The sequence below is a fragment of the Dromiciops gliroides genome, chromosome 1 (assembly GCF_019393635.1).
Source record: "Dromiciops gliroides isolate mDroGli1 chromosome 1, mDroGli1.pri, whole genome shotgun sequence".
In the NCBI taxonomy this organism is placed as follows: domain Eukaryota; kingdom Metazoa; phylum Chordata; class Mammalia; order Microbiotheria; family Microbiotheriidae; genus Dromiciops; species Dromiciops gliroides.
Window position 1 is genome coordinate 695806530 of NC_057861.1, and position 25455 is coordinate 695831984.

General features: G+C 39.6%; 1 protein-coding gene across 1 annotated transcript in view; it reads right to left on the reverse strand.

Annotated features, from left to right (window-relative positions):
* XYLB (xylulokinase) overlaps positions 1-25455 on the reverse strand; it is a 233601-nt gene that overhangs the window by 91447 nt on the left and 116699 nt on the right. Inside the window, exon 15 of the mRNA XM_043978067.1 lies at positions 24433-24529. Coding sequence (XP_043834002.1) covers positions 24433-24529 — 97 coding nt within the window. The remainder of the gene's footprint in view (positions 1-24432; positions 24530-25455) is intronic.

Below are 25455 nucleotides of genomic sequence, written 5' to 3' on the forward strand. Positions count from 1 at the left end.
ACCCCAAGCCAGCACTCTGTGCACTATGGTGCCACCTAGCTGTTTTATATTTTAATGACTACCCTTAGTTTTGTTTTTGTTTTTGCAGGGCAATGAGGGTTAAGTGACTTGTCCAGGGTCACACAGCTAGTAAGTGTCAAGTGTCTGAGACTGGATTTGAAGTCAGGTCCTTCTGAATCCAGAGCCGGTGCTCTATCCACTGCACCACCTAGCCACCCCCAGTCCCCTTAGTTTTAACCTAAAATCAAAAAGAGGGCCAATTCCATCCAGCTTCTCTTCTTCAATGTTCCTACTATAATTGAACATAGGATCATTTAGCAGCCATCCAGTCCAACACTCTCATTTTATAACTGAGGCCCAGAGAGGTGACTTGCCCAAGGTCACACTAGTAGTAGGTGGCAGAGTCAGGAATGTACCTCCTCCAACTCTGACTCCCAACACTCATTCAATGATACCAGACCGCCTCTCCCTATTCCAGTGTTCGATAATTAACCTCAGGATTCAGAGTCAGCTTTATGCATCTAAAAGGATGCTTTAAAAAGCACGACTGTAAATTTGGAAGGCCCCAACGCTAAAAGAAGGCTTCAATAATGCCATAATCCTCTTTCTTTCCCCACCTGCAAGGAAGAGGAAAATCACCACTAATAAGATCATAGAAACTCCTATAGATCCTATGGGCCTTCTTCCATAAGTAACTCCTAAGGGAGTAAAAGGCAGTTTTGTAAACATAAAAGCTACAGGATCTGAGCCAATTTCTGGGGAAGGCACAAACACAAAATCGGCAATGACTATAAACACACATGAGCCACTAAAGAAAGCCATTAAAACAGGGCAAGTGAATGACAATGAATTCATCCTTGACTCAAAAACATTTTGGTTTCTCGAGTTTTCTTTTCAACAACAGCACATGCTGTAGGGGAAAATGAACCATCAACCCATGATGAGCTGTGCTCCCAGCTGAGTTAATATTATGATGAGGAACCAAGTCACCTAAAGGGGCAAACTATTGGGACTTTATGAGGAAAGAGGTGGATTGAGTGTGAAAGGCTTAAGCTACAGGCCAGGATCAGGAGAGCTGGAAGGAGGCATCTGCGGGTAATGCTAGATATGGAAGTTCCCATACCTCCTTCTCTCTGTTAGCTATCTCTCCAGCCTTAATTTATTCCCATCTCAGAATCCGAGGGCAGCTAAGTAGCACAGTGGATGGAGCGCCGGGTGGGAATCAGGAATCAGGAATTGACTAAACCACACTGATTCCATCTTGTGACTCAATTCTGGGGCTAACTCAGTTCCCTTTCTATTCAATTATGAGTCCAGTTCAAATTCTGTCTTGGGAGAAAACTTTATTCAGTTGTGGAAACTGGTGGAGAAAACCTTATAGCATTATTTGAACCTAGCTCTGTGTGGCTGGGAAGTTAGACCACCTCTACCTGTTACTTAGAGACCCTTAATTAAGGACCTAGGTTATGCTGACCAGTAATTGGGTCAGATTCAAAGATTGATGCAAGATGTTTTCTCATGATTCTATATCTCAAGCAACCCATACATCTTGTCCAAATCTAGCCCTGTACTGATCGATCCATTATTGTTCCTATGACTTTACTGGGGGGAGTGGGACATCTCTTTTTCTGAATTCAAGGAATTGTACCTGTTCACTCTCCCCCTCCCAACTTGGAAGGTCCCTAATCTTTCCTCCAATTACATATCAGATTACCTATATTGTATTGTTTCCTTTTAATCAATTGGCCTTATTTGATTAATTGCTTTTAACATAAGAATCTGTCTCCCCCTGTATTCAGGGTACAGGCCTAAGCTAAGGAGGTCTGATTCTACTTTGTTAGGCAATTGGCGTTCATTGCTTAATAAATTGATATGCTTAATAAATCGATATGCTTGGTACCCTTTAATCCAGCAATGCCACTTTTGGGTCTTTTCCCCAAAGAGATCATGGAAAAGGGAAAAGGACCTACATGTACAAAAATATTTATAGCTGCTCTTTTTGTGGTGGCAAGGAATTGGAAGTTGAGGTGATGCCCATCAATTGGGGAATGGCTGGACAAGTTGTGGTATATGAATGTAATGGAATACTATTGTGCTGTAAGAAACGATGAGCAGGCAGATTTCAGAGAAACCTGGAAGGCCTTACATGAACTGATGCTGAGTGAGATGAGCAGAACCATGAGAACATTGTACACAGTATCAACAACATTGTGTGTTGATCAACTGTGATAGACTAGATTCTTCTCACCAATCCAACAGTACAAGAAATTTCCAAAGGACTCATGGTGGAAAAGATTCTCCAAATCCAGGAAAAAAAAAAGGAACTGTGGAATATGGACGCTGATTGCACCATATACTATTTCTTTTGGTTTGGGTGCTGTTGTTTTTCTTTTTTAAGGTTTTTCCTTTTTTGCTCTGATTCTTCTCATATAATCTGACTAATGCAGAAATAAGTTTAAAGTTATATGTATATATAACCTATATCAGATTACCTGTTGTCTAGGGGAGGGGAGAGGGAGGGAGAAAAATTTGAAATTGGAAATGTTATCTAAACAAATGTTGAAAACTAAAATTAATTAATTAAATTTTAAAAAATAAATTGATATGCTTGGAATATTGAACCTTTGTTTTTTCAATCATTTCATCTTTCACCCACTACATAAGCAAATACAAAATGTATAAAAATACATACAAAGTAATGGGGACTAGCACAAACAAGTGGAGAAATGAGAAAAGACAAGATAGGGTTGGCTAAACTGAACCAAGAGTCAAAGGTGAGAAGGGAGTGCTCAGAGACCATTTAGAGTAGAAGAGATGGGGCAGCTAGGTGGCACAGCCCTAGAGTCAAGAGAGCCTGAGTTCAGATCCAACCTCAGATACTTACTAGCCATGTGACCCTAGGCAAGTCACTTAAGCCCATTGCCTACAAAAATTAAAAAAAAAAATAGAGTGGAAGAGACTATGGAGGCCTTCATGGAAGAAGCTGACTTTGAAATGTACTTTAAAGAATAAGTATAATTAAGGGGTAGAGTTGGTGGGAGGGAACTCCAGGTAGGTGGAGCCTCATAAGCCAAGGTGCAAAAGTGAGAAAGCAGGGGCAGCTAGGTGGCACAATGGATAAAGCATTGGCCCTGGATTCAGGAGGATCTGAGTTCAAATCCAGCCTCAGGTACTTGACACTTACTAGCTGTGTGATCCTGGGCAAGTCACTTAACCCTCACTGCCCTGCAAAAATGAACAAAAACAAACAAACAAAAGTGAGAAAGCACGGACTTACCTGAAGCTCAGGGTACTTTAGTTAGATTGGAGGATAGAATACGTATGGGGAAGTTATGGCAGCCAAGGCTGGGAAGGCAAGGATTCAGTTTATAAAGTCACTTGAATGGCCAGGCTAAGGAGTTTGGACTTTATTTCTTAGGCACTAGGGAGCCATTGAAGATTTCTAAGTAACTCAGTGACATGATCAGTGACACTGGCATATTTAGTTTACTTTAAAACAAACCATCATACTGGGTGGGGTTGCTTCCTGCTGGTTGTGATGCAGAGGATCCTTGGGCAGTTCAATAAGGTTTGGAACATGTTTAGTGGACTTAGCTTTAGTTCAGATTTCTCTGAAGATCAAAAACACCAGTATGGGCTTAGGTCGAAATCAATAAATTGAACCTTCTCCCTGTAATCTACCTAAGGAGGGCTGTGAGCTTGTTCTTATAGAGGCCAGAGGCTCAGGAGGCAATTTGTTCATCAAGGAATCTCAAAATTAAGATCAGTCTGTAATATCATACACCATATACCCTAACAGAGAACTGGGGGGGGGGGGAAGGGAAGGAGGGAGGGGGGGAGGGAAGGAGAGAGAGAGAGAGAGAGAGAGAGAGAGAGAGAGAGAGAGCGCAACAGCGCATAACAGAGACAGAGACAAAGGGAGGTGGGGGAGAGGGAGAGAGAGACAGAAAGAAGTGAGAAAGAAAGGAGGGGAAAAGGGAGGGAGGAAGAGGAGAAGGAGGGAGAAAGAGACACAAAGAGTGATGTGAGGGATGAGGGGGGACACAGGGGACGGCAGAGACACTGAGAGGAGAGAGAGCTGACCCTAATCCCCAATAAAGAAGTACTTACATTCTTACCTCTAGTACATCGATGCCATTGTCTTTCCCCACGACTCAGCTCAAGCACTACCTTCCCTGCTGCTCATCCCATCCCCTCCAGCTGCCAAGGCCACCCTTCCCCAAACTGCCTTGGATTCATTTTGTTTATATTTTATATATGAGAAGCAGTATGGTGCAGAGCTCACCTCCTAGTGAGGAAGACTGTCTTTGACTCCATCTGTGTGACCCCCCAGGCAAGTCTCTTAACTTCCCAGTGCCCTAGGCAACTCTCTAAAATGATAATTGGCAGAGAGGTCTGTAGGTGGTTATTTCCTCTTTTAGGGAGTTCCCCATAACGATGAAATCATAGGTCTAGTCTCTGTCCCTAAATCCTGTAGATACTTATATATGTATATGCATATGTATATACTTATATATTGTCCTCCTGGTAGGATACAAGATGTAACTATATATTGTCTCTCAATAGGATATAAGCTCACTGAGGGCAGTGTTTTTTTTCCCTTCTTTCTTTCTTTTTTGGTGAGATAATTGGGGTTAAGTGACTTGCCTAGGGTCACACACCTAGCAAGTATTAAGTGTCTGATGATGGATTTGAACTCAGGTCCTCCTGACTCCAGGGCTGGTGCTCTATCCAACCTTCTTTCTTTTCTTCCTTTCTTTCCTTCTTTCTCTTTTTTTCTTTTTCTTACTCTTCCTTCCTTCCTTCTCTCCTTCCTCCCTCCCTCCCTCTGTCCCTTCCTTCTTTCCTTCTTTCCTTCCTTCCTTCCCTCCTTCCTTCCTTTGTTCCCTCCTCCTTCCTGCCTTCCTCTTTATATGTCCAGCACCTAGTTCAGTGCCTAACACACAGTGGATGCTTAATAAATGCTTGTCTAGGGGCAGCTAGGTGGTGCAGTGGCTAGAGCACCAGCCCTGGATTCAGGAGGACCTGAGTTCAAATCCCACCTCAGACACTTGACACTTACTAGCTGTGTGACCCTGGGAAAGTCACTTAACCCCAATTGCCTCACCAAAAAAATAAAATAAAATAAAATAATAAATAAATGCTTGTCCATTGTTTGATTCCTTAAATCTTTTTTATGTTTCTCATATTGAAGTCACAAGTGGATTCACCAATAGCATTTATCATGGCAATATGATAAAATCTATGGATCCTTTCTTTGAATAATATTTTAACACATAAAAGAAAATACACAGGATCATAAAAGAAACCAATTATATTGGGAAAAATTTGTCATTTCCCCCCATTCCTTGAAGTTCCTGGATCCCCTAAAACCTTTCTATAATCCCTTTGGAGTCCCTGGACACCAGGTTAAGATCTCCTGCATCAGCCTATTGTGCTTGGCCTCAGAAGACAGAGCTAGGACCATCGGGTAGAAGGTAAGGAGAAGATATTTTGGCTCAATGCAAGAAAAAACATTAATTTCACGGTAACTATCAACCCATAAGCCTCCTTTTTCATCTCTATAAAAAGAGATATAAAATGTTATCCTTAATGAGAACTAAGAATTATACATCATGTGATACATATAGATAATAATCAAAGTAAATGTTAGAGGAATTTTATCTGTCCACACAGTCTTGTGGAAAAGCAAATCAATAATACCAGTCAATGAGCAAGATAAGAAAAAACAAATCACATGAATATTAGCAAAAAACAAACAAACAAAACAACTTGGTTTATGCCAAAAGGCTAAGAGAATGTTCATTGACTATATTGACATCATGCTTGATGAAAAGGTGAGAAGGAAATGGGCAGCTTTTGTTATGTCACTGTCCACAGCAGGCCACATCTTCACAGTCTAACAACTGAGTGAAAGTTATATAGAACATAAAATGCCATTACATTTATTGTTTGTTGACTATAAAGAAGCATTAGCCTTTGTAAAGCACAATTTTAAGTGCTCTCCTTTGAAAAAAAAGTGTCTCCTGCCTATGTTATAATCACATAAAATTTTTTGATAAATGCAACCATAGAAATAACTTTGTTCAATGATATTCCAGTTTTTAAGTCTGACATAAACTGGCACATATGCTCACCAAAGGTATTGACTATTGTCATGGAAGATGCATTGTACAGCATTCAAAGCAGAGGGGAATTCCCTATAAATAGTGAGGTTTTTCCAGACATCCCTGTTTTTGGATGACACGTGTTGATTGCATCAATCATTAACCTCTTTAGCCTATTAATCTATGTAGGAAGAAACACACAAAAGTGGATGAAGAGGGGCAGCTAGATGGCGCAGTGGATAGAGCACCGGCCCTGGATTCAGGAGGACCTGAGTTCAAATCCAACTTCAAACACTTAAATACTTACTAGCTATGACCCTGGGCAAGTCACTTAACCCCAATTGCCTCACCCCCCCCCCAAAAAAAAAAAGTGGATGAAGAATGGACATTGGTCAGATTATGACATACAGTTGGAATGGATGGTCAGGTAACAGTCTATCATTCAGTACATATATTTAGGACAGGTCTTGCAGATAAGCAACAATCTGGGCCCAGAACTGAATGGGAAAAGGAAATTGGGTTGAATGATATTTGGGAAATTGAACAATGTTTTCAATAATCTGAAATTAGGGGCAGCTAGGTGGCGCAGTGGATAGAGCACCAGCCCTGGATTCCGGAGGACCTGAGTTCAAATCCGGCCTCAGACACTTAACACTTACTAGCTGTGTGACCCTGGGCAAGTCACTTAACCCCAATTGCCTCACCAATAAAAATTAAAAAAAATAATCTGAAATTATACTTACTGCATGTGGGGCCTTAATCTCGCTGGATTACAAAGATAGAGATTAGATAAGGAGAGGTGGGGAGGAGATAAAGTAATGGCTATAGAGTGGGCAGCATGATATGGAGATGGCCAAGTAGTTTCTAAGGTCCCTTCTGGTTCTCACCTTATTGTACTGTGATCACACACTCTTATTTTTCTGGTGGTGCTATTTGGCCATAAATCATGGACCATTATGATGTCCAAAGAATCAGAATTACAGGTGACCCACAGGGTAATGGAAACATGGAGGATTTAAGAAGTATCATACTACTAATAATGGTTTGCATTCAAGAAAGGGCATAAAAGAAATCCATGATATGAATGAATTTGCTAGAAATGTTGTGGCTGCTAATATTGTTTCAGTGAGAAATAACAGATAGTCTGAATGTTGCTCTGGCATGCACAAAATATTTTTTAAAAGACTTAGAGGAAGTCCTCTAGCACGTTGGATAGATCTTCTATGAAGGATTTATGGAGATAATGTAAATTAAAACAATCCTGAAGTATTACCTTTCATTCTTCAGATTGGCAAAGATAAAGGGCACTGGAGAAGGTCAGAACAGAGGTGCCATAGGAAACCAGGCATGCTAGTATGCTACAAGAAGAACTGTGTATCAGTTCAACCATTCTGGGAAATGATTTGGAATTATACTTTTAAAGTCATTAAACTGTATATATCCTTTAATATGTGATATTTACTATGTCACAGTTAGATGGGGCATCAGATAGAACACTGGATCTAGAGTCAGGAAGAGCTGTTTTTAAATCTTCCCAGAGTTGTGTGACCCTGGACAAGTCATTTAACCTCTGCCTGACTCAGTTTCCTCATCTGTAAAACAGGGATAATAATAGTATCTACCTCAGAATTACTATGAGAATCAAATGAGATAGTATTTGTATTTTGCAAACCTTAGAACACTATATAAAGTCTAATCATCATTTTTGACAGCACTACTAAGTGTGTGCTCCAAGGAGGTCAAAAACAGAGAGAAAGTTCCCATATGTACAAAAGTAATTATAGCAGCATTTTTTATAGCAGCGAACAACTAGAAGGAAAATGAGTGCCCAGAGACTGGGGAATAACCATACAAACTGCAGCAAATGAATGTAATTAATATTACTGTGTTGTAAAAAAATTGTAAATATGAGGGATTCAAAGAACTCTGGGAAGAAAATTGTAAAGAGATGCAAAGTGAAGAAACAAAAATCAAACGAATAATTTTTTTAAAAAGATCGAGCTACAGACCAGAACTGTCAAGGGTGAGAAGACATGGGTGAGGAGTTGAGATGTGTGCTGGGGGAAGAAATAACTACACAGAGGTTAAAAAAAAAAAAAGGATGAAAACTTCCTAACCAGTAGAGTTGCGCTTCCCCCCACCCCCCAAAGGAATGGGAGGTCTCAGGCATAAGTGATCTCCCCAATTTTGGAGATCTTCAATTGAAGACTGGGTGACCACCTTCCCAACAAATTTCTGTTGAGGTATGGGTAGGATGAGATCATCCGACTCTGAAATTCTATGACTTTAACTCAGTAAATGGCCAAGTTTACATTTAACTGGAGCTTTCCTAGTCCCGCTTACTCAACAGAGTATTTAATCTAATATACTACACTTAATGAAGAGTCAAGAACTTATACTAGGAATAACAGACATAATGGGTATTTGTTCCACCCCACTAACCAACAACATATCAATAAAAACAGTATCTAAAATAGATTGGGGGTTTGCCTCATTTGCATTTCTTAATTTAGTGTTTAGCTAATTTAACAATTGTAATGATTTAATTCAAATTAAAATCTGGAGTGAAATAAAACAATTTTAAAAAGTCATTAAAGATTTCATTAAGTTCCACCTAAATTAATATTAACTTTCTTAATGCTATTTTCAGGAAGTGTGTGTGTGTGTGTGTGTGTGTGTGTTCCCCTTGAAACAAACATGGTTTCCTTTGTGCATTTAAGCCTCACACAAGCCTTGTTAGATTTATTGACATTACTTCGGGCAATTAATTAATATACATTAGAATTCTTTAGGAAAAAGGGCAAAGACCGGCAGGAAAATGGATGGATCATTTGGGGGGGTTTTCCAAGCATCAAATTCAATTGAGATAATTGGCCTCATATTCAAAGACCTTCACAATGGCAGCCGTCTTGAGATGTGTTATTCATTAATTCATATTTTCAAAACAATTTAAATACTGTATGTATGCCCATAATTTATTTAATTTATAAGCTAAAAATTCATCTGGCCATCTGTCTATCAATCAATCTAAATGTTGTATAATATGTGTGTATTTGGTAAGTAGTTTAACAAGCTGTAATCATTATATTACATCTTCCTTTCTTCCTTCCTTTCTTTTGAGGGGCAATGAGGGTTAAGTGACTTGCCCAGGTTCACACAGCTAGTAAGTGTCAAGCATCTGAGGCTGGATTTGAACGCAGGTCCTCCTGAATCCAGGGCCAGTGCTTTATCCATTGAGCCACCTAGCTGCCCCCTATTATATATAATACTATGTATATTATATTATATTATATTATTATAATAAGGCAAGCTGGGTGGTACATTGGATAGAGCACTGAGCATGGAGTCAGGAAGACCTGCGTTCAAATCACACCTGAGATACTTATTATTGGTGGGACCCTGGGTAAGTCACTTAACCTGTTTGCCTCAGTATCCTTTTCTGTGAAATGGGAATAATAACAATAACACCTGTGTCACAGAGCTGTGAGGATCAAATGAGTTAATAATTGTAAAGCAGTTGGCACAGTGCCTGGCACATGGAAGATGCTACATAAGTGTTAGCTATTGGTATAAACTAGCCATAACCCTTTTCTCCAAATCCCCTTTTCCACTAATGGCACACCCTTGTTCAATGATTAGCTGGATTTTAGAGGGTCATCTGTGGCTAGGGATAAAAGGGTCAATTTACATGCTAAAATAAGAATTTAAATAATATCAGGGTTAGGAGATTCATCTGGAGTTTAGATTATAGATCAGTTCATGGTTGGGATTGGGAGTCAGGCTATGTCTAAAGTTAACAACCGGTTAATTGGAGGTAGGAGGTCAGGTTGTGACTGAGGATATGGATAAGAATCACTCTATAGCCAGGAAACAGCTTTGCTCTGAAGGAAGTCAATAATATCTCTAAGCTCATACTGGAAACTGTTTCCTAACTTTCTTCTATTTACCAGAATTTGGTGCTCTGGCTCCAAAAAAAATCAAATAGATTTCCTCTCTTCAATAATCTGTCTCAGCTAGGCTAAGATACACATCTAAAGCAGATCACCAGCATCAGATGAACAGCTAACCCTGGTTCTTAGAGGGTAAAGCTAATTTCCTCCAGCTCAGGCAGCCGCTTATAATAATACACATCCCCTGTGCTATCTAAATGGTTACTTTCCTCAGACTCCTCTCAGGCCTCTAATTCTTCTCATTGTGATTTCTGTTGTGGTATAACTTTTTCCATAGGCATAATGATTTGTTTTTCTTTTACTTCCTCATCTTCTTATTAACAAGCTCTTATTTTCTCTCCTTTCCACTTCCTACTCGCCCTAATTTGAATGAGAGAGATATACCTCATAACAAATATACAATCATTAAGTCAAATGAAACTAATTCTCTCCTTAGTTATGACCAAAAATATTTCTCATTCTGCTCTTTTAGTCCATTACCTCTCTGGCATGAGTATTTATTCCATTATTTTATTTAGCTATTCCCAATGAAAATTGTCGTTGGAAATATTTTTGTATATACAGGCCCTTTTCTTCTTTCTTTGATCTCTTTGGGGTATGGTCCTAGTAAGTAGTACTGATGAAACAAAGGGTATGCACAATTTAGTGACTTTTTTTTTCTTTTACTGTTTTTGTGATTTATTGATTATCAAAGAAAGCATTTGATTCAGTAGAATAAAACACCACTTTTAAAGTCTCTTGGCCAAAAAGTTGCCTCTCATACACAAAATCATATGAGATTCCTTGATTTTGAGGGGGTTTTTTTGCTTTGGATTTTTTTTGGGTTTTTTGCATGAGGGGCAATGGGGGTTAAGTGACTTGCCCAGGGTCACACAGCTAGTAAGTGTCAAGTGTCTGAGGCCGGATTTGAACTCAGGTCCTCCTGAATCTAGGGCCGGTGCTCTATCCACTACATCACCTAGCTGCCCCTGATTCCTTGATTTTTTTTTAAAATGAGTAACTGTCTTGTTGGATATTCTTCTCTGAATGTTATGTGAAGCATATATTTTATTTTATACATTTGAAAATGGTTAGTGGGGCAGCTAGGTGGCGCAGTGGATAGAGCACCGGCCCTGGAGTCAGGAGTACCTGAGTTCAAGTCCAGCCTCAGACACTTGACACTTACTAGCTGTGTGACCCTGAGCAAGTCACTTAACCCCAATTGCCTCACTAAAAAAAATAAAAAGAAGAAAAGAAAATGGTTAGTTACTTTTCTCTTTTTTTTGGGGGGGGGGGGAATGGCAATGAGGGTTAAGTAACAGTTCCAAATTGTTTTCCAGAATAGTAAGATCCATCCACATCATCACCCAAAGCCCCTCCAACATTTGCCATTTCTTTTTTTGGTCACTTTTGCAAATTTGATGAGTACCAGGTGAAACTACAGAATTGCTTTAGTTTAGATGTCTCTAAATATTGGGGATTTGGTTAGTTGTTAATAGCTTGGACTTCTTCCTTTGAAAACAGCCTGTTCATATTGTTTGACCATTTATTTAATGGGGAATAGCACTTATTCTTATATATTTGCATCCGTTTTCTATATCTCTTGGATATCAGACCTTAATCAGTGAAACTTAAAGATTTGTTCCTGTTTATCTGTTCCCTTCTTTGCTCCCTTCTAATTTTAACTCATCAATTTTATTGTGCAAAAAATTTTATATAATCAAAATTGCCCATTTTATTTTTATTGATCCTCTCTATCCCTTATTTGGCCATGAAGTCTTTCCCTATTCATCTATCAGAAAGGTAATTTCCTCCTTCCTTCTCTAATTTGTTTATAATTGCATCTTTTATGTTTAAATTATTTGTCCATTTGGCTTTTATCTTGATTTATGGCATGAAGTGTTGTTCTACACCTATTTCTGCTAGTCTGCCTTCTAGTTTTCCCAGCAAATTTTGTCAAATAGAAAGTTCTTATTCCTGTAATTAGGGTCTTTGGGTTTATCAACCACTGCCACTGTGTTTGTTTGCTTCTATTAAGTGTGTACCTTATTTGTTACACTGATCAGCCTCTCTATTTTTAAACTAGTACTAAGGCATTTTGATGATTACATATGAACTTCTTTATTTTTTGTAATGGCCAAGATTTTTTTGTACCAAATACCACTGGTAATAAAGAATTTGATGCTTACATCAATAAAAAAAATAGTAACATTACTCATGCTAGTCTGAAAAGTAGCCCAAAGCATAATAATAGCATTCTTCCTACAGGCCCTGAGATATTCTAAACAAGGACCAAAATGCTGGGCTACATTTTTTTTCTTTCTAAAAATGTTCTTATATAATTTCATAGGCCCCCAAACTCCTCCCTTTACCTACTGTTCCCATTTCTGTTGAGGTTATTATCAACATTCTTCCAGTCATTGGAGTTAAAAATCTTGGTGTCATCAGAGACTCCTTCCAAGCCCTCATCCTCAACATGCCATTTATTATGAAGCTTTATCAATCCACATCTCTCTTATCCATCTCTTTTTCTTCAAACACACAGGCTTCACCCTATTTTAGGTCTCCATCACTAGAAGCCACCAACATGAGGCCTTTCTTGATCTTTCCCTCCATAGTATTCCCCCCATAGCTTTCTCCCTCTTAAAATTACTTTAAATCTGCAGATAGAGATAGGTGGATGGATGGATGGATAGATAATATTGCTTCCCCTAGAGTATATGCTCCTTGAGGGTAGGTACTATTTCATTTTTGTCTTTATAACCCCAGTGCCTCTAGTACATTAGTGGACCTCTCCTCCCATGGCAAAGTTTTGGGAGCACATGGATGAGAGTTGCAAAAGAGAGGCAGACATGAATGAGTTGCAATATGTTAGAGAGAACTCATGAACCAATACCATCACAGATTTAAATGCAACCCCAATTTCTTTTTTTTTTTTTTTGGGTGAGGCAATTGGGGTTAAGTGACTTGCCCAGGATCACACAGCTAGTAAGTGTCAAGTGTCTGATGCTGGCTTTGAACTCAGGTCCTCCTGAATCCAGGGCCAGTGCTTTATCCACTGTGCCATCTAGCTGCCCCCAACCCCAATTTCTAATAACACAATATACAAATAGTTAAATGATCTATAATTTCATTACAAAGTAGAACTTCTGTTGTGTAAACTCCCTCCATCAACAGAAATTGGCTAGAGTCCCTCCGTGAGAGGTTAAAGTGAGTCACATAGCTAATCAATGTCAGAGCTGGGACTTGAACCCAGGTTTTTTTGACTACAGGCCCAGTTCTCTCGCCATTACACTATACTCCTTTTGTAAATAGTAGGGAATTAATAAGTGTTGAATTGAAGTGACTTATCCAAATGTCAGGGTAAATAAATGTCTGAATTCCATACAAACTCAATCACAGAGAATCTTCCATTGTCTAAATGCAGAAATCACACACTGTAAATACTTTGACTTCTGCTGGTTATGCAGGAAATGCGATTGTTCAGTCAGTGACAGCATTTTATCAACATGTCAGGAAAGAGGCTGACAGTGCACCTTCTACACTTTTTTATTAAACCTCTTTTTCCCCATTGTCTTCTTGTTTAGTTTCTTCAGCACAGGTAAGAGAACAAGATGGGGAGGGGAGACAAGGACGTGGAGAGGAAAAAACCCCCAGCTATTTCAGCAGAGGAACTCTCCTACATTTAGGCAATTTCATGAAATAAGATCAATGTCTTCCTTGAGGTCCAGAACTGTGGTTTCATCGATCCTGGGTATTCACTGTGAGAACTCCCCCTTTACTAATGTAGATGAACAACTGTTCTGTAATTTATAGTTTTAGAGTATGCATGAGAGGTTAAGTGACTGATCTGGGGTCTAACAGCCAGTATATGTCAGAAACTGGACTGGAATGCAGATATTTCTGACTCTGGGTGAGCTCATTCTAGCTACTTTACAATGCTGTTGTGACACTATGGAGGTATGGTTTAGTTATTTCCACAATCAGATGAAAATCAGAATAGTTTGCTAAGAGACTATCTCTGCCCCTAGTCTGTGATAATCCATGGCCCAGTCAATGCAAAATGTGTTGGCTTGGGGCAGGTAGGTGGGACAGTGGATAGAGCACCAGCCCTGGATTCAGGAGGACGTGAGTTCAAATCCGGCCTCAGACACTTGACACTTACTAGCTGTGTAACCCTGGGCAAGTCACTTAACCCCAATTGCCTCACCCAAAAAAAAATGTGTTGGCTTAAGAGTCAGAATACTTGGTTTGACCACTATGACTTTGGACAAATTGTTTAACCCTTCTGTGCCTCTGTTTCCTCATCTGTAAAATGAGAAGGCTAGACAAGATGGCCTTCCAGGGTCCCTTTCAGTTTTTAAAGTCCAAGACTCACTGGAATTATATTAACAAACAAACAGAAAAACCTCCCTTAATTCTGCCCCTTGGGTTTACCTTGTTGGTAAACTCTGACCCAAGTCTTTGGTGGTACCATAAATTTCCATTAATTTAATTTTTCCATCCCAGGTCTCCTTCATTCTAAATGAGTTCCATAAACATACTTTAAAAAATAAATTGTATATAGAACAAGCATTGTTAAAAGGTTCTACTCTGTATTAGGTACTGGAGATACAAAGGCAAAACCAAAATTCCCCCAGGCCTCTAGGCACTTACTTTCTCTGGTAAATGAACATATTTCCCATAATGCAGAGCCTCATCAAGAACTGTAACGATTGGAATGACGCCACCTGCTGGAGACTTACTGTAGAAGAGTTCCGCCCATGAAGGGAAGGTCTTTGAGGGCAAGACCAGGAGTCTTTTCTTTGGCATGAGGAAGTAACGCGGGCGAGCGGGAGGAGGAAGGAAGAGACTGGCGCGCTCAGTCTCACGCTTTTTCCTCTGGACTCTGGTGGAGAGCGGAGCTAGAAATATGCTCTCCCTTTAATAGATAGGAATCTATGCCTTTCTCTCTCTTTACCAAATTCTTATTCTCCTTAATAAATGCTTACAAGTCTAACTCTTGCTAAAGCTTATAATTTATTGGCGACCACTCATTAGATATTTTAGACAGTTTAGCTAGAATTTTAGCCCTAAACAGAAACTTTCAAGGTGGCAAAATGTGAAATTGCAATTTAGCTCCATCAGACACTGTAAACACCTAGAGATGCATTTACTATTAAAGAAAAAGAGGATTGTTCAGTTATTTGAGTTGCTGATCTTAGATCTCTTTGAGTATCAATTTTTTTTCAGGAATGGGGAGGATTCTTCCAACACAGGCTTGGGAAGCCACAGGTGACTGATGGGGCTGGGGTAATCCCTAAGGAGGGGAAGGGCAATGAGGTACGGGAAGGAAGGATCTCCCCCTCCATTTCCCATCCCATAGGTGAGACAACTCTTAGTCACAATACTTCTGCTACTTCTGCAGAGTCTAGAAGGCCACTAGCTTAACACCTTCCTCATCTCCCCATTTAGTGGGAAAGGCAGAACGTGAAGCACTCCCTAAACCTTGTTATAAGCACTTGATACCTGGCAGAGCTCAGAGATGAGGAATCTCTCCAAAGCAGGAAGAGGGGGCAAGGAAGCCAGCCTCCCTGGGGCCCGTGGAACAGTGTTACTATACAAGCATTAAGCCAAAGGCTTGGCTTTTTACCTGAAAGGTAAGAGGGCCACTTCCAATCAACCACAGATCCTAAATCCCAAGGGGAGAGTCCCACATGCTCAGATTTTCAGAGGTTTGATTTTCTTTTCCTTTTCTTTTTTTTCCCATCTTTCTTATTTTGGAATACCTTGGAACAGCTTCGGAAGTTCATTCGCAAGCCACAAGAGAGGTATTAATCTATTACAAATTTGTAAAATGGTATTGCTTTGTTAGATCATATAATTATGTATTTGGAAACATGGAAGAATGTTAATTACTGGATTTGATCATTCAATATACCACAAGGGCAGTCCTTTGTACAAAGGACTGGGGGAAAGCATTCAACAAGGCTAAAACGAAACCTCCCCAAATCACCAAAGAGCTCTCTGGATTTGGGACTATGGACTTTGCTAACACACACTCTAGTAGGTTTTCTGAGGATATTAGAAAATTGGGAGGAATGTAAGGGTGGGGTTGACTGAGTAAATCAATATAATCATGCCACCCACTTACAGAAAGTGAGAAAATGCTAGCCCTGGTCCCTTCACCAGGAGGAAGTTTGTTTTGATTGAATCAAATCGATCAAAACTATTCCAAGGAAGTATTAAAAAGCCTTGATGAGCCATTAAAGAGAAGCTGAATAGGAAGAGTTTTTGGATAGTCAAAGACATCTTGGGGACATTCCCTAAGGTTCATCTATAAAATATCAAATCAGTTGAGAATTGAGGTTATTCAAGGGATTTGAACTCCAGAGATCAGTGAACCAGGAGAGAGTGTTGCAGCTAACCTTTGTCTAGAACAGGACCTTATGAGTTTGGGAGGTCAGCAGGCCTTCCTATCAGTGTCCAGACATCATCCCCCAAGGACTGCAGCAGGCGGAGGCAATGTTCTTATCAAGAACCAAGGACAGGGCAGCTAGGTGGTACAGTGGATAAAGCACCAGCCCTGGATTCAGGAGTACCTGAGTTCAAATTCGGCCTCAGACACTTGACACTTATTAGCTGTGTGACCTTGGGCACTTGACCCCCATTGCCCCACAAAACAACAACAAAACAAAAAACAAAAAAAGAACCAAGGACAGGCTGGGTACAGATTGAGAGCCCTCCTAAGATCCCAGGAAAAGATTCACCATGTTCAAGTGGAATTTCTTGAGCCCCTCAAAGGGAAAGAAGGGACTTCCAGCAACCAGAAGGTCAAAGTGACCCATTTGCCACATATACTCCCTAAGCTTGAGCCATCTTACCCCTGATTCTGTATGTACTTATGGGAGACTCGTGTGTCATGGATTCTGGGGAGGAGGGATATTTTATATCAACTGTTCTTACTGTAATTGTAGAAGACTTAGCATAGTACCTGGCATATATAGTAAGAACTATAAAAATGAGAGGCAACATAGGGATGAGTACCTCAAAGCTACTAAATTATAAATTCTCTAGGGACCAAGATTGTGTCTTACTCATTCTTTTATCCCTCTCAGTACTTTCACATAAAAGTCTCTCAAAAATATTTGGGGATATTACGGGATTTTATTTTTCTGAAGAACCAGAGCTCCTACATGTTACAGTGGATAAAGTTCTGGACTTGGAAGAAAGGAAGAACTGATTTCAAATCCTGCCCTTACTAGCTTTGTGACTCTAGGCAAATCACTTAATCTCTCTGTCTCTATTCCCTCCCAGTGCAGCTAAATGGCACAGGAGATAGAGTACTGGGCTTGGAATCAGGAAGACTCATCTTCATGAGTTCAAATCTGGCCTCAGGCACTTACTAGCTGTGTGACCCTGGGCAAGTCACTTAACTCTAGAGAAGGAAATGGCAAACCACTCTAGTATCTTTGCCATAAAAAACCCAAATGGGGTCATGACAAGTCAGAAACAACTGAACAACAACTCTATTTCCTCATCAGTAAAATGCAGACAATAATATCATTTACCCCTCAGGGTTTTTGTGAGGAGCAAATGAGATCCCACTTTTGTAAAGCACTATCTAAATGAAAGGCATCATCATGATTATTATATTTTATAATGGCAGTCAACAGAAAAATAAGATTCACTTTCCTGAATTTTGCTTTACCTACAACTGTCTGTTCCATAAAATGAGGGGTTCTTACATCTTAAAATACAAATTCTTATTTATTTACTAGATTAAAACCATCAGACACAGAGTAGGCTCTCATATAGTGTTTAAACAACATCCAGGCCCTTACCAATACATGCTGAGAAACCAGCTTGCAGTCAGCACAACATTTTAGTATTGATTTTCTTTGAAAATTTTAAATCCCTCTTGGGGTAGGGAAGAATCATCCACTTAATCTGTAGGCAGCCAAGGAATTGTACCCTAAACCTCTCTGCTGCCAGAAATGAAAAACCCAGTAGTGCTTTTCAAGGATACATGACCCCCTTCTGCAATGTGAATTGCAATAAAACAGACTAATCCAGCTCCCACTGAGAATGCGTGCATGCACGCATTCTCCAACATATGCCTAGGGAACTGCACTACGTAATCTTGCCTCATGCCCTGGAGAAATCCAAGGAGCAGAAGTAGCCCTTTACACAACTTCCTGGCACCCGGTGGTCATAATGGGAAGCTTATATTGATGGGATGCCCCCACTCAGTGTCCAAATGGAGAACTGCCAATGACAGGAGCACAGCTCACAAACTCTGCTCTTCCTAGTCAATGATCATCTCTTGAGTATCTACTACACACCTAGCTCTGAGTACTTAAGACAATGTCCAAGTCATTGTACCCCATGGCCTTTTTGTACAGTGCTCCAGAGATTAATCACAGCCTGGCCCAGGGTCTGGAAAGCTGAGCAGTGAGGATTGTAAAGAGCTTCACAACCATACACTGCAATTAAGACTCTCTCTTTGCAATATCAAAACAATAAGTCTATCAAACTTCTTCCTGACCTAGAAACGGAGACACCGAGAAATTCACAAGAGGCAAAAATCCAAGAAAAGAGCCAGTAGTAAAACACAGGTCAGCCATGTCTAAGCACAAACGGCCAAAGTTCAGACCACAAGCAAAAGCAACAAGAGATCCTGACACAACCAGAAAAATACTAACACAAGGGGGCACTTTGGACAAGCAGTTTATTAAGTACATACTATGTGCCAAGCACTGTGCTAAACACTTTACAAATATCTCTTTTGATCCTCATATTAGCACCCAACTTTCAGGGATGTGATCACTCCCATTCTAAGTTGAAGAAACTGAAGCAGAAAGCAGTTAAGTAACTTGCCTGGGATCACACAACTAGTAAATGTCTGTTGCAAAAAGGGTTTTCTGACTCACATCCGGTGCTCCATCCACCCCCCCCCCCAATGCCTCTTGGTGGGATGAAAGCCATGAATGAATTACGGTTCTGGATGGGAATACCTTACTCAAACAGGATATATCATAAAGGGAGTAGATTTGTATTGGATATTAAGAAGGTCTATTCACAGGAAGAAGTCCAGGAACCAGAGGCAGAAAGTATGAAGCAGACATGGGTGCAGGTCAAAAGAGGAAAAAATAGAAGAGATTTTGTCACTGGTGCATAATATAGACCACCTAGACAGAAGGGGGAAATGCATGAAAAGTTTGGAAAACAGATCACAAGCCTGACAAAGAGACATAAGATAGTAGGGATGAGGGATTTCAATTATCCAGATCTGTATCTGCTAGAACACTCTCTCTCCCATCTATCTCCCCCCTCTCCTCTCTTCCCTCTCTCTGTCTCCCCCCACCCCCCCAAAAAAAGAGCAGAAAAGATAATTAGTTCTGGACCTGCCATCAAAAGATGGAAAAACCTACAAGGAAGAAATGCTCTTCTAAATCTGATTCTAACAGGGTTGTTAGAAACTGGTTGTTGGAGTGCAAATAATAGGAATGCCGAGGAAAAGTGACCAGGCGATGACCCAGGGAAAAGTTAGAGAAAGAGATGAAATTTAGGCAAAATCGGACATGAATCCTAAGTTTGGGGAAAACAAATTTTAAAGAGTTCAGAGGAATGATAGGAAGGATTCCATGGAGTAAAATAATTCAGGAAAAATCAGCCCAGGAGAGATGGAAGATGCCCAAGAATGGAATTCTGAAAACACAAAGGGAAACAGTTCCAATGACGAGGAAAAGTAGGATTGGTCTGAAGAAACTGATGGGGATACACATGGAACATACCAATCCACTGAGATTTTTCTTTTCTTTTTTTTTTTTTTAGTGAGGCAATTGGGTTTAAGTGACTTGCCCAGGGTCACACAGCTAGTAAGTGTTAAGTGTCTGAGGCCGGATTTGAACTCAGGTACTCCTGACTCCAGGGCCGGTGCTTTATCCACTGCACCACCTAGCTGCCCCCAACTGAGATTTTAAAAAAGAAATATATAGAAGATGGAAATGAGGCCAGATGAATATCAGAGTGTGGCATGGCCCTATAAAAATAATATCTGGAATGCTAAAGAATGAGCTTAGACTATCAAGGGAAGCTAAGAACAACAAAAGGGGATTTTAAAGTTATATTGGGAGAAAAAGGAAGACCAAGGAAGGAATAAGATCTTAGCCTGAGATGGATGAGATAGCTGTAACTGACAAGAAGAAGGAAGACTTGTTCAAGTCTTTTTTTTTATCTTATTTTTTACAAACATTTATTTCTCCTTCCCATTGTTCCTTCCCAGCCCTCCCCATTGGACATGTTTTTTTTGGGTTTTTTTTGCAGGGCAATGAGGGTCAAGTGACTTGCCCAGGGTCACACAGTTAGCAAGTGTCAAGTGTCCGAGGCTGGATTTGAACTCAGGTCCTCCTGAATCCAAGGCCAGTGCTTTATCCACTGCACCACCTAGCTGCCCCCAGACATTTTTTTAAATGAAAAATAAAACCTTATCTTGTTTCTGTTTTCTTTGCAAAGAGGAATGAACTCTAGAAATGGTAAGCAAAAATGACCAACTGGGAATTGATAGTCAAGATAAGTAAGGAGCTAGTAGTAAGAGAGAACCTTACTGCCCTTGATCGATTCAAGTCATTTGAACTAAGAGAACTACATCAAATACCTAGCTGATGTGAGTGCAGAACCACTGTTAGTGATATGTGAAAGATCATGGAAAACAGAAACAGTGCCCCAAGATCAGTGAAGGGCAAATGTCCTGATTTTCAATAAAAGGAAAGAGAACAGCCTGCAAGCATAGAAGTCAGTGAACTTTACTTTGATTCCTGGGGAAATTCTAGAATGAATCCTGAAAGAAATGGTTGGTGGACACTGAGAAAGAGAAGCAGGGATCACAAGCAGCCAGCTTTGCTTCATCAAGTACAGGTCATGCCAAACTAACCTCATTTTCTTTTTTGACAGGATAAATAGACTAGTAAATGAGAGGAATGCTATAGTATGGGTATATTTACCTAGATTTAAGCAACTCTTGATAAAATATCTATATCTACATTTGTGGAGGAAATGGAGATATGGATATAATATGGCCAGATGGATTCAGAACCAAATGAAGGGTTCAGGAGGTCTTCTAGGGAGTGCCCCCAGGGACCTAGGCTTGGCCCCCATTATGTTTTATTTTGAGGGGGGTTTTTTGTCTTGTTTTGTTTTGGTTTGGTTGCGGAGCAATGAGGGTTAAGTGACTTGCCCAGAGTCACATAGCTAGTAAGTGTTAAGTGTCTGAGATCGGATTTGAACTCAGGTCCTCCTGAATCCATGGCTGGTGCTTTATCCACTGTGCCACCTAGCTTCCCCTGCCCCAGTATGTTTAACATTTTTATCAATGATTTTGATAAAAGTGCAGAGAGCATGCTCATCAAATCTGCAGAGGGTATAAAGAAACCAGATGTACTAAATGGATGGGTTGTTTGCAATGGCAGATCAATTCATCCCAAGACATAAAACTGGTATTCCAATGGAGATGCACAACATAAGAAAAAACCGGCCAACCGTAGGCCTTGGATGAGTCCAATGTGAACTGGGACTACTGTGAGCCACAGATGCCAAGCAGAAGAGCTGTTATGTTCCTTATGCTCCAATGGAAGGAGCAAAATGACCTTGGATGTTTACAATGCATAGAAATTCAGAGCCATGGTAATGGTTCAAGACTGTGCATGAGAACAAGAAAATCATATAATAAAATATATTTCTCCTCAATAGAGAGGAAGGGCAGTATGAGGGTATTGTCACATACATCAAGATAGTCACTATCTAGGTTGTTTTGGCTGAATAGCTTTTTAAAATTATTATTACAAGGCAGGGTTCTATGCTGGATGGTAGGTGGGAGGGAGAGGCTAGTAACCAGAAATGAATGTGATATAAAAACTAAAGATATCAATAAAACATTTTTTAAAAAAGAATATGAATAGGATAAAGAGTGGTTGCACCTGGCATTTCCACATTTAGTTTCAACTAGTAGAGAAATAAACCAAGGAGAAGAGTTTTTGCATTAGTGAAGCTGGTAAATTCCCTATTAGTAAACATTTGTGTGGCATTTTGTGTTCTCAAAATACCCTGTAACAGTTAGGAGCGCTTGGTGCCAAGTATATAAACCCTTCCCATGACTGAGAAGACATATGATAAAAGCAGAATCCAGGCTCTCTGTTCTATGTTTACTTATCTATGTACATGTAGTTTTTTTCCCCTAGTACAATGTATGCTCATTGAGGACAACTACTTATGCTGCACACAGTAGGTGCTTAATTACTGCTTGTTTGACTTGAACCTCTACTTTTCCGAACATTTATGCCAATTGGCTTCAGGCATTATCTCCAAGACTGTGTTTACAAAAAAGATCAGATAGACCACTGACACAATTTGCTAAAAATTCAACTGGACACCATGCCAAACCTCTTCTGAATGACCTGATTCTTTGGTTCAGCATTGTTTTAGGGCATGAGGAATCCTAGTGTTTAAGCCAACTCTAGTTAGGCTTTTGTCAACTGAATGATCAATTTTGAAAACCCCATTAATTTACTGGGGGAAAAAAACTTTGAAATTGTACGTTTTGTTACAAGTGGTTGATTTAATTTTCTCCCTTTCCAAATGGCTTGCTTTTCATGAAAATGAGTGTAACAAGCATTTAAGATGCTTGCTGAGCACTGTTTACTACTGATCATTGTCCAGTCTGGGACCTACAAATTGGCCCAAATGCACCTGAAACAACGCTAGCTCCTGATTTAATCTGAAGCCCCTAATCATCAAGCCCAAAGAGACTAGCATGTGGTGTCAATTTTCAATGAGAAATGTTTTCTGGAGATTAATGGGGGAAGTAACATTTTCTTCCTGTTATTCCTTCTCAGAAATCAGAGATACCTTTTTCAGATGCTTTTTAAACGTAGACTTGTTTGATAACTGTCCCTAGTGCTCTGGGAGGTTAAAAATGGATTCTTTACACTTTGGCTCAAAATCTCAAACCTTAAGTTTAAATGACTATTTAATTTTTTTTTTATTCACAGAGTGATTTTTTTTTTACTCACACCTGTGATTTCTTTTTTTTTTTTTAACGGGGCAATGGGGGTTAAGTGACTTGCCTAGGGTCACACAGCTAGTAAGTGTCAAGTGTCTGAGGCCAGATTTGAACTCAGGTACTCCTGAATCCAGGGCCAGTACTTTATCCACTGCGCCACCTAGCTGCCCCCTAAATGAGTATTTTAAAAGCTCATTTCTGAAGAAGATGGATACAAACATCTAAAATCCCAAGACAATGAGGGTTTTTCTGTTAAATTCTTCTCTATCCCACTTAAGAGACATTAAATTAAGAAAACAACATGATTAACCAAAACTAAGATCATCATTATATTTCTCTAGACTTTCATAGCCAGTAAATATCTAGGATGTGATTTGAATGCAGAACTTCTAACATCAGGTCAAGTGTTCTATCTCCCACATCACGCTTATTCTCAAGCTTTACATTAGCAAAACTGCAACTGTATGATTCATTATAACAGGTCCTTTCACAGACATAGTCATCCCATTAAATTTCATCCTCCAAACTAAAAGGGAAAAAATATTTTAACCTGTTAAGAGTATCAGCAATTCTAAATTATTTTGCAAAATAAATACTTCCACATTTGGGAAGGGTTGATACAACATAATTGTATTAGAGGGTTTGTTGGGTTTTTTTGTTTTGTTTTGCTTTGATGTTATTGTTGTTGTTTGCTAAAGTAATACAGCCTGGAAGACGGGAATTCCAGAGTAACGTGATCCCTTTTCTCTGCTGATTTATCATTCACATATGCATATAGAAAAAAAAAATAACTTAAAACAATAAACACAAGAAATCATAGGTTTCTTTTGATCAGAGGTGTCAATATTATCAAATATATGCTCTTAGTTCATGATACTTCCCTTTGTGCATTCTGTGCTCCAGACAAAATAGACTCCAAGTTACTTGCTGAACTTGATATTCCATCTCCCACCTCCACGCATTTGTGCACAAGTTGTTGGGTTTTTTCCAACCCGATCATATGCACTACCTATTCATCTCTACCTCATTTAACTATCATCTACTTTCAAGTCTCAGCTGAGGTACAATTTCCTCAGTCAAATCTTCCATGATCCTCCCCACTCCACCTCCAAATTGTTATTGCTCTCCTTCTCAATTTACTTTGTATGATACTTATTTGTGTACAAGCTGTACTTTACTCCCATCCCTACCACTATTAGAATGTAATTTCCGGGAGGTCAGAGCATGAATCAGGCCACTGGGATTTTTCCCTTTTTTTTCTTCTTCTTCCAACAAAGTCAAACCAATTGTTCCTTCATAAAAAGACTACTTTGTCACCTTATGACCAGCCTTCAGAACCTTCCATAATCATACTTACCAACTCTATAGCCCAGTTTTTCAGCATGAATCCTTTTGGCCATGAACTGTCCTTCAATCAAAGCTCGGATCTCCAACTCTTTGGGAAAATTTGATACCTGTAATAGAATGGGGGCAGGGGGAGGAGAAATAAACAAAGTTTCTCCTGCCACTAAATTACTCGGATTTTTTTTTAAAGACAATAAATATAGTTTTGCAGTTCATAACCACCACCCAAACTCACAACTTAAACTGACTCATACACACACACACACACACACACACACACACACACACACACACACACACTCTCTCTCTCTCTCTCTCTCTCTCTCTTCCCTCCTTCTCCTTCTCCTCCTCCCTCCCTCCCTCTCTCTCCCCACTCTGTCTCTCTCCTTGTCTCTCTTTCTTCCCCCTCCCCACCCTTTTCCCCATCTCTCTCTCACACATACACACAAACACACTACCTCTAGGTACTAAATAGGAGAGTTTAGCCCCGATCTCTGGCTAACCCTCCAAACTGGTATATGATGAAAAGTTTCTATTGCCAAATGAAAATTTTCTAATGTTTATACTTCAGTACCAACAGTTATTACAGAACTTGTCTCAGAAATAATATCTTTGGGGAAATGTAGAGGGCAGAAATCTCACGTATGAGCAAATTTACAAACAAATGTCTATCTTTTCTTTATGGACAATGACAACTAAATCTAATATCTGTCCCTGGGGAGAAAATTGAATTAAGCCATTTTGCTTTCAAGTAAAGCTTTTTAATTTGATAATTAAGTATTATAAAAGTAACTTAAAGCATAAAATCTATACAAATTATTACATGTATTACATAAATATTCTGTGCTGACATTTCCTAAGTATTTATTTGGTACATAAACAAACATCTGTCAAGTCCCCCCATACAACGCACTGTCTTTTTCATAGCTTTTTACATCAATGATATTGTGATCTCTGATTTAAAATGTGCTTCCCTCATTAGTGGAGACTACAATCCATCTGCATCTTGCCTATCTATATCTTCCCATGAATTTTC